At 24.1% G+C, this 11,764-nt stretch overlaps 1 protein-coding gene across 1 annotated transcript in view; it reads right to left on the bottom strand.

The window, feature by feature from the left end:
- The window catches only part of LOC100198878 (mothers against decapentaplegic homolog 4), a 35,272-nt gene extending 23,841 nt beyond the window's left edge, over positions 1-11,431 (bottom strand). Inside the window, exon 1 of the mRNA XM_065805366.1 lies at positions 10,960-11,431. Within this exon, the coding sequence (XP_065661438.1) occupies positions 10,960-11,237 (278 nt within the window). The 5' untranslated portion in view covers positions 11,238-11,431. The remainder of the gene's footprint in view (positions 1-10,959) is intronic.
- Between the last annotated feature and the right edge of the window lie 333 nt (positions 11,432-11,764).

Here is an 11,764-nt window from a genome sequence, read left to right on the forward strand (position 1 = left end):
GTATATATATAAATATATATATATATATATAAATATGTATGTATATATATAAATATGTATATATATATATATATATATATATATATATATATATATATATATATATATATATATATATATATATATATATATATATATAGGGTTAGGACTATTTGTAATTGTAATGAAAACAATAACAGTAACAATAATTATTGTTGTTGTATTAACTTAATTTAGAAACAATAACAATACTTGTGATTTACGACTGTTGTAATTCTGTAATACAATAACAATGAATATTGTATTGCAATTCATATTTATAAAACAATAACAATATCTGGAAAAAAAAATGTGTTGTAATGACCCACTACAATAACAATAAATATTGTATTGTAATTCGTCTTTGTAATACAATAACAATATATTATTATTGTAATAAAAGACATTAACATTCTTATTTGAGAAGAATTATTATGTTTAACTGTTTGTGTTACTAAAGTTAATTTTCATAAATATTTTAAGTTCCTTTGCAGCATTAAAATCAAGAGGAAAAAATAAAAGGGCCGAATAAAATAATTTATGAATGTTGTTTTTCATAATAGTAACGCTATCATCAGACAGGCAATATTTTGCGGCTATTTAGAGCTTTGAAATACATAACAAGATAGGTGATGCAAAATCTAAATACATAAAAAATAAAATTTGCAATATATTGCAAATCCGTAAATAAAAAATAGTAAAAATAGTAGTAAGTTTGTTAGAGATAAATATAAATACGTTATAATACATTAGCTTTTCTACTTTATTATAAAGTAATACACTAAAATAGTTATTGTAATTGTTTTCATCATAACATTACAATAGTTATTGTAATTTTATTACATTAAAACAATACAATACAATAGTTCTCAAAATTTATTGTATTGTTAGAAAAAAAACAATACAATACTTATTGTAATTGTTTTTCATCACAGCAATACAATACCAAAATAAATTTTTTTATTGTTTCTGTAATATTACAATACAATATTATTGTATTGTAATGTGTAATTGTATTTAATTTTTACAAATACTATTACAATAGTCCTAACCCTATATATATATATATATATATATATATATATATATATATATATATATATATATATATATATATATATATATATATATATATATATATATATATATACACACACACACACACACACACACATATATAAACACACACACATATATAAACACACACACACATATATATATATATACACACACACATATATAAACACACACACACACATATATATACACACACATATATATATACACACTGTGTGTGTATATATATATATATATATATATATATATATATATATATATATATATATATATATATATATATATATATATATATATATATATATATATATATATATATATATATATATAGGGATGGCAAAAATCCCGGAAATTCTCAATCCCGGGATTTCGGGATTACAAATTTGTCCCCGGGAAATCCCGGAATTGAATGAAAAACTTACAATCATAGAAGATAAAGCCTGCGAAGAACTTTTAATTATCAAACACTATTATATGATTAATTTAACTGATGAAGTGAAGTAATTTAAACTATAAATAACACCTTTAAACGATAACACAAAATAACAATGTTTAAAAATAATATAAGTATACATTAATATATAAGAGTTATAATTTGTTTTGAAAGCTTATTTGTTTTGTTTTGAATTTGTTTTGAAACCTTAAAAAACTCAAAGCGTCCATCATTTCATCGTTTAATCGTGTTCGATTTTTAGAGCATAAAAACCCAGCGGCTGAGAATGCTCGTTCAGACTCTACACTTGTTGGTCGTATAGATAGAATATAGTTATACACTTTTTGAAGGTGATCACCTCTTGTGCCACCACTTTCAAATAAAAACATTTCTTTTTGAATCTTAGAAGTTATACTTTCTACCCTTATAGGTGTTGTTCGTATAGCTATCAATCCTTTTTCCATAACTTCGTTTAATTGTTCACTAATTGTTTTGACTTTCTTATCACCTTCGTCACTTCTTAAAACCTGGTTTAGCTGAACATCACAACTGCTGTCTGCTGCTGATGCTATATCTGCGGGATGAAAACGCTTTATCATGCTTACTATAATCTTTTTATTTTGATTACTTGTATTTGGTACAAAAACATCTGTGATTTTCGTTGATGTAACCTGGTCATTATGAAGATAATAAACTAAGCTACTTAATGGTGTTCTCCTCTCTTTAATTCGGTGACTCAAAGCAGCATACAGTTTATTCCCGATTTCAGATTTTTGTTGTTTTATTTTGGTCAACATAAACTCTAATGCAATGTCAGCTGTAATTAAAGTTGCGTCTCGTCAACAAAGTGCTTCCACAGTGGCTTTAACAGGAGTCAAAAGTGCTACTAAATCAGATACAATTTTATATTCATTTTCGTCCATCTTAATTGAATCGTCAATTTTGGAATCCAATTCTAAATCTAGAAATGCCTTTTTAACACAATATTTTAATTTGTCAAATCTTTCAAGCATAAGCAATAAGCTGCTCCATCGGGTTTTACAATCCATAATCAAATGGATGACCTTTCCAAACTCAATTTTTATGTACTTTTGTAAATAATTTTCATTTTTGGTTGGGGACCTTTTAAAGATTTTTACAATTTTCCTGACCTTTGTTATAACAGGTCCAAAAACTTGGTGTTTAATAGTAACCTCAGAGGTTTCATTAAACAAAAATGAATTATTTGAATCTTGAATACAATCTTCCTCTTCAGAAGCATAGTCATTAATACAATCATTATCTTTTTCTTCATCACTGTGGTTCTCTAAACTTGCAAAGGTAATGTGCTCATCATCTAAAATTTCATCGATTTCCAAGTAATTGGGGTCATTTTTATAAAGAACTAATATTACTGCCAGCTGTAGAGCGTGGGCAAAGCATAGTTGTTGATCACTTTCTATAATTTTTCCAAGTTTCTTCATGACGCTTGCACCATCTGTGGTAATACCAATGATATCGTCCTCAAGTTTTATTTTAAAATTGTTGAGTCTTTCGTTTAGAAGTGAAACGCACTTTTCTGCTGGCATAGATCCTAAAATGCGAATCAAACCTAAATTCCAATAACTTTTCAACTCGTGTACATTCACATTCATGTATCTGCAGTTTCCAAGTCCACTCATCAAGCATTAAGGAAAACTTGAAGCCTCTTGATATTTGATCAATTATTTCCTTTATAACTAGTTTTTTAACCTGTTCATAGTAGTCTAACACCATTTTTCGAATAGTGTTTTGTGATTTTGGGACATTTTTAAAGCCTCGTGCAACTAACCCAGCTCGTATATCAGAAGAGTTGCAAATTGTATTAAATGATATACCATCTTTTGCTGCCATACGGGCAAATACTTCAGGTAGGCATTCATCTTTTTTCGATGTTGTTGGAAAATAATTTGTGATTTTCGGTTTTTTATTTTTCGGTTCTAATAATTTTTTTGAAGTTGAAGGTGTCGTGGATAAACTTAATTCCTGCGATGTTAATTTAATTTTATGTATGGAAAGTAAATGGGTATGAAGACCTTTCGTTGAACCACCAGCAATTTTTAATATTTTTTGCATGTAATTACTTTGCATAAGGCTGTTTCATCTGCTCCTTTTAAAAAATGTTTCCATATGAGATTTGTGCTGTTGAATTCAGCGTAGTTAGTCATGATATTAGGCTAATTTCTATCTTATTGGAAAAAAAAAGTTATATTTTAAGCTATTTATTGAATAATTATCTTTATTCATAATTCAAAATGAACTTATGTGAAAACAATTATACTTCGAATTAATAAAGTTTATTTAATATACCTTCCGTATTTGATAACTTTCAATGTTAAAGAACTTGTGACAATCACGCCAACGTTAAGAATTTAAAAAATAAAAGGAAAACATTGCATGGAGAATAAGCAGCTCAACAAATTTTATAGCGAAAATTTAGACATTTTAAATAAATAAATTAAGTTTAATCAATTTTTGTTTTTATTTATTGTTTATTACAATCCCGAAATCCCGGAAAATTTTAGAGACTAATCCCGGAATTTCGGGATCATGAATTTGTCTGTAATCCCGGGATTTCGGGATCCCAGGATTACCATCCCTATATATATATATATATACACACACACATATATAAACACACACACACATATATATATATATACACACACGGCAATCATCAGCCATACTATTCCAAATACATATAAACCAGCCATATTATTCCGGATAAATGAAACTTTATATATATATATATATATATATATATATATATATATATATATATATATATATATATATATATATATATATATATATATATATATAAATGCTAGCACTAATGTTTTGTGGTCTAAAGGACCACAAAACATTAGTGGCTTTGTGGTCTAAAGAACCCAATCTAGCTTCTTAGGTTAGGTCTTATAATTTAATTCTGGTGATTTGGCATCTGTAATTTTGAACTTTTTTCAGAAAAGTCAATTGCTTCAAGCAAAATTACCTTTATTAGACCATAATAAAGTGCAAAATTTGAAAGCAAGTCTTCTTGATTCTTATTTTAGTCTTCTTGATCTTATTTTAACATGTAATACATGTAATTCATTATGAGACATAAACATATGAATTATAATTAATAAATTTTTGAAGTGAGTGTTTAGGATTTAAGTGTTCAACTTTTTTTCTCCATTTGTGTACGATCCGATTAGAACTTAACAAACATATTTTTGTTTCACCTGACCATAAATGTGCCATCATTGGTTGAGAGTTCATTGCAAATGTTCCCTAGCCTAAGCCTATATTTTCTTTTGATTCTTTTTACTGAAGAATTTTTGATTTTGATACTGAAGAAAAGCTTTTTTAGGGCAACTCTACTTATAAAAGCCTGATTTTTCAAGCCATTGTGAACAGTTCGAGGATTTACAGTTATACCATAATTTGTTTATAAATCTTTTGCTGATAGTCCTCGATCTTGTTCAATTTTCCAAATAATTTCTCTATCTATGTGTATAGTACTCTTTGTTGGGCATCCTTTTCTCAGCAAACTTTTGCTGATATCCATTTTTTAATATTTTTAATGTTTCCTACATTATTAGGTTTAAGCTTTACATCTTTTTCAAAAAAAAATTTTGACATATATGTAAAAAAAAATTTTTTTGACATATATATGTCAAAATTGTTTTTTATATTAAACAATTTAAGACTAATATTTATATATCAGTCTTAAATCGATCTCTTACTTATATAGCAGAATTTACATACTGCTAAGACATTTGCTGTATACTAATGACTTGAAATATATCAGAAGGGGTTTTAATGTATTAAAATTAGGACACTTCAAAAAAAATGAATAAATTAGAAATTCAATATTTTATGCTGGTAATCTGTAGGTTTTTTATGTTTCAGTTTTGTTTTTATAAGTTATAAATATAACCATTTTAATTGCATAATCATGTGACATTGTTTTGAAAAATAGATTTTAGCATAATAAAAACACTTTTAAATTTGAAATATATATGTTTTATATTTTATTATCAGTTTACAATAACATTATTAAAAAGTTTTTAAATAAAAGTTTAAAAGTAAATAAGAATTCATTAAAAACGATGTCAATAAAAAATTCTTTACAAAATTTACTCAATAATTAAACAAAACTTATATAAATACAACAAAATTATTATTGATTAAACTTTTAAGAGTTTAAATTTTTTTAATTTTTAAAAAATTAATCTAATTCATCATAAAGAAGGCATTTTAGTAATCATACAATTCAAAACAAAATTTTGTGCTTAATTAATAAAAATTAAAATAATTTAATGACTTTGCATTAACTTATTTAATCAACTTATGATATTTCTATTTGAAAGACCAAAGTTTTTCAAAACTTTGGTCTTTCAAATATATATATATATATATATATATATATATATATATATATATATATATATATATATATATATATATATATATATATATATATAAATATATATGTAAATTATGTTAGTGTATTTTACAAATAGAGTGCTCAATGTTCTTAAAGAACAGAGCAATAATTAATTAGTAAAAAACACTTATCTAACTTTTATCTTCGACTTGAAGTTTCACCATTGCTGGATCATGTATATATATATACATATATATATATATATATATATATATATATATATATATATATATATATATATATATATATATATATATATATACATATATATATATATATATATATATATATAAATATATATATATATAAATATATATATATATATATATATATATACATACATATATATATATATATATATATATATATATATATATATATATATATAAATGCTAGCACTAATGTAAGAAAAAGCTTTTAAACCTTAACCAATAAACACTTCCCAATTAACACTGAACTATCAAAACAAATGACACTGAACTATCAAAAGAATTTTGGAAATTAAAAAATACAAATTTAAATCCAGTTGTTATGGAAAATAATAAAACACTGCTATGCTTACAACTCTATCACGAAATTCTGCTAACTTTGCATAAACAAAAAATATGAAATTCTATTCTCCAAAAATCAAAATCTGGTAAGTAAAAAACTGAAATAATATCTAAGTGCAGGCATTGAAACAAGTTTTTTCTTGTCCAATTCGACACAGGTGATTAAGCAATTTTCTCATTAAAATTGTTTTATTTTGACATCAGAACTCATTCTATTGTTTATTGTTTTTTCTGTGTTTTGTATTTTTTAATGGTTTTTTCTTGACTTAAAGAATAAATATAGCTGATGATTGCCGAAATGCATGAAACTTTAAGTATCATCACAAAGTTGTATTTTTTCAAATAATCTAACACAATATATATTTATAATATTTACATTATATTGATCACAACGAACAAGAGACTTTGTATCATAACTTGATACAATAAAACAGCAATATATATATATATATATATATATATATATATATATATATATATATATATATATATATATATATATATATATATATAAAAAGTATAGCAAATGAGCTTGAAACCAAGAAACACATGTTTAAAACGCACATAGCAAGTCAAATGAGTAAGGGCTTGTCAGAACAGCTTTTTGCACAAACAATCAAACTTTGTATAAGCTAACGGTTTAAATTGCTCAAGGTAGAAAGGGTTTATCAAGTGAGATATAACACTGTTATACACATAAATTGCTACTCTCCCATCACAGATAATTTCTTTATTTTGAAATAAGACAATTTTTAGTATTTTCTTCGGAGTTATTTTTGAACCAAATCTCAGCAACGCTTATAATGAATAGTTTTTTAGTTCTCAGAATAAACTTATTTATTGCATATAGATGTTACATTGAAATAAAAACAGTAGAAGAAAAACTATGAAGATATGCAATTAGAACTTTTATACATGTCTATAGAGTTGTTAACTTCCTTTTGGTTTGAGCATAACTCATCTTAACAATCTTTCTATGCAAACTTCCCTATTTTTCCTTTTCCTTTCCATAAACCTTCTATTTGAAATAGAAGGTTTATGGAAATGTTTATAGAAGGTTTATAGCTTAAGTACATTCAGGATTTAATTCACTACTTGCTTGTTTGAAACATTATTTGTTATCTTTTACTTCTTTGATTATAACATTACTATTAACTTTTGTTTTTCCTTTTTTTCTTTCTGGATAGTAGCAAGTATAAGCTTAAGCACACAAGCAATCAGTGGCTCCTGCAAACGCAAAAAAATTTCTAAATACATGAAACCTTTTTAAATAAATTTTTTTTCAATTGTATGTTATAAATTTAACCAGAAATATTATATACTTTTTCATTTGATAAAACTAAATGATAAAAAAAGATCATTTTCAATTTTTATATCTTTAGTGGTTACAAGACTAATTATAGTTTTTATAAGAAAACTATAATTGTAGCAAAAGAGAACTATAATTGTATTTATATATGATTGAATTTAAAACTTCATGTTTATATTGTGTTTCTCTTGTGTAGAACTATAGAACGTGAGTAGAACAGTTGAATGAGTTGAATACTTTAATTTTGAAAAAAGATTTTTGAAATTTTGAAAAGATTTTGAAAAGTTTTAAAAAACTTTGGTCTTTCAAATAGAAATATCATAAGTTGTATATTTATTTATTAAAAAATAAATATACAACTGAAAAAAAAAAATTAAAAAAAAAAAAATCTGAATTAATTTCTAAATGTAGGCACGAAAATAAATACCTCTTAAAAAGTTATAAAAACAAATGACCAAATTAAACTATCCTCATTCCAAAGAAAATTATTTCATAATTACTTTCTGTAACTTCCCGTTAACAAAAAAATATAGTAATTAAAAAATTTTTATAATAATTTATAACTTCCTGTAAAATATTTTTTTCTATAAATTGAATTTTTTTTGAGATTTAGTAACTCTTCCTGATGATCCAGCAATGGTGAAACTTCAAGTCGAAGATAAAAGTTAGATAAGTGTTTTTTACTAATTAATTATTGCTCTGTTCTTTAAGAACATTGAGCACTCTATTTGTAAAATACACTAACATAATTTACATATATATATATATATATATATATATATATATATATATATATATATATATATATATATATATATATATATATATATATATATATATATAATATATATATATATATATATATATATATATATATATATATATATATATATATATATATATATATATATATATATATATATATATATATATATATATTTGAAAGACCAAAGTTTTGAAAAACTTTGGTCTTTCAAATAGAAATATCATAAGTTGATTAAATAAGTTAATGCAAAGTCATTAAATTATTTTAATTTTTATTAATTAAGCACAAAATTTTGTTTTGAATTGTATGATTACTAAAATGCCTTCTTTATGATGAATTAGATTAATTTTTTAAAAATTAAAAAAATTTAAACTCTTAAAAGTTTAATCAATAATAATTTTGTTGTATTTATATAAGTTTTGTTTAATTATTGAGTAAATTTTGTAAAGAATTTTTTATTGACATCGTTTTTAATGAATTCTTATTTACTTTTAAACTTTTATTTAAAAACTTTTTAATAATGTTATTGTAAACTGATAATAAAATATAAAACATATATATTTCAAATTTAAAAGTGTTTTTATTATGCTAAAATCTATTTTTCAAAACAATGTCACATGATTATGCAATTAAAATGGTTATATTTATAACTTATAAAAACAAAACTGAAACATAAAAAACCTACAGATTACCAGCATAAAATATTGAATTTCTAATTTATTCATTTTTTTTGAAGTGTCCTAATTTTAATACATTAAAACCCCTTCTGATATATTTCAAGTCATTAGTATACAGCAAATGTCTTAGCAGTATGTAAATTCTGCTATATAAGTAAGAGATCGATTTAAGACTGATATATAAATATTAGTCTTAAATTGTTTAATATAAAAAACAATTTTGACATATATATGTCAAAAAAATTTTTTTTTACATATATGTCAAAATTTTTTTTTGAAAAAGATGTAAAGCTTAAACCTAATAATGTAGGAAACATTAAAAATATTAAAAAATGGATATCAGCAAAAGTTTGCTGAGAAAAGGATGCCCAACAAAGAGTACTATACACATAGATAGAGAAATTATTTGGAAAATTGAACAAGATCGAGGACTATCAGCAAAAGATTTATAAACAAATTATGGTATAACTGTAAATCCTCGAACTGTTCACAATGGCTTGAAAAATCAGGCTTTTATAAGTAGAGTTGCCCTAAAAAAGCTTTTCTTCAGTATCAAAATCAAAAATTCTTCAGTAAAAAGAATCAAAAGAAAATATAGGCTTAGGCTAGGGAACATTTGCAATGAACTCTCAACCAATGACGGCACATTTATGGTCAGATGAAACAAAAATATGTTTGTTAAGTTCTAATCGGATCGTACACAAATGGAGAAAAAAAGTTGAACACTTAAATCCTAAACACTCACTTCAAAAATTTATTAATTATAATTCATATGTTTATGTCTCATAATGAATTACATGTATTACATGTTAAAATAAGATCAAGAAGACTAAAATAAGAATCAAGAAGACTTGCTTTCAAATTTTGCACTTTATTATGGTCTAATAAAGGTAATTTTGCTTGAAGCAATTGACTTTTCTGAAAAAAGTTCAAAATTACAGATGCCAAATCACCAGAATTAAATTGTAAGACCTAACCTAAGAAGCTAGATTGGGTTCTTTAGACCACAAAGCCAAAACTTGTTCATCCCTGCAGTGACCATGTTTATCGAGGTTCATATTGAATTACTGTTTTTTAAAGGGCAGATTTGCTCAAAACGTTTTGAGCAAATCTGCCCTTTAAAAAACATTGATTCAATTAAAGACAACTATCATTGAGGAATGGCAAAAACTTGACCCATAATGGGTCAAAACTATAATATGAATTTCTTGTTATAAAAATATTTTTCCTTGTTATAAGTTAACACAATTCAATATAAAAAAAAAATCTGGGTAAAAAATTTAAATTTAAGCATTAAAAAATTCCTTTTTATTAGAGGATGATAGACTTTTTTTGCCAGTTAAAGCATCAAATACTGTTGAAATACTTAATCGAATTAATATGAACACAAGTAAAGCAGAAAAAAATTAACTGTGCATGTAGTAGATATAATTATTAAAACTCACAACTATGTTTATGCTTATACAGATTTATTTAAAGCACATTATTAAGGCACTGCTCAACAACTAGGCACTGTTAACGCAAAAAAAGATTTTATATACAACTATATACTTGTTATTAGTATTATTTTTTTATGCTTATATATTATAAAATTTATAAATTTTATAAATATTTTTATACACTTTTTTTTTATTTATTTCGCATTTTATAAATGTAATGCAAAAATATATTTTACCTGGAATATATAACATGTGGAAAACCTTTTCTCCCAGCAACTTGCAATCGTCCGTCAAGAGTTCTTTGTATAGTAACACATTTGGTTGGGTGAGCTCCCGCTGTTGTTATAGAAGTTATCAAAGCTTCAAGTTCATCTTTTTTCTCTTTTAGTTTTTTAACCAATGACTCAATTGCTCTTTTAGAAAATGTCTCTGACTCACCACCTTGCCTGTGACACATTAAACTATGAACAATGCTTAAACATGCATCATTTGACGATGGAGTTGGTGCAGTCATCGTGTTATACCATTATTTACTATTTGAAAATACGAAAACCATAACCAGCTTGTTAAACTATTTGCTTTACGCTATACTTATAATATATTATTGATGATTATTTTCGCAAAGCGTGAAATCTAGTGCGAAAAATTAGGATCAATAGCCTTTATCTGGCGTCTTCGCCGGATAAAAGCCATTGATTCGCCAAGTGTGCAAATGTGAATATAAAGGAATATATTATTAGATCTTTGATAAATCTATTCCATTTCTTTGTATACATAAAAACAATATATATACTATATATACACAATACAAAGGCGGATATAAAGCAGACACCCCCCCCCTAACCAAAGTTAAATGAAACAGCAAAATAAATAATGATTAAAATCCTTTGATAAATTGTTGTATATATATATATATATATATATATATATATATATATATATATATATATATATATATATATATATATATATATATATATATATATATATGTATATATATATATATATATATATATATATATATATATATATATATATATA

This window comes from Hydra vulgaris, chromosome 09 (genome assembly GCF_038396675.1).
Source record: "Hydra vulgaris chromosome 09, alternate assembly HydraT2T_AEP".
Lineage (NCBI taxonomy): Eukaryota > Metazoa > Cnidaria > Hydrozoa > Anthoathecata > Hydridae > Hydra > Hydra vulgaris.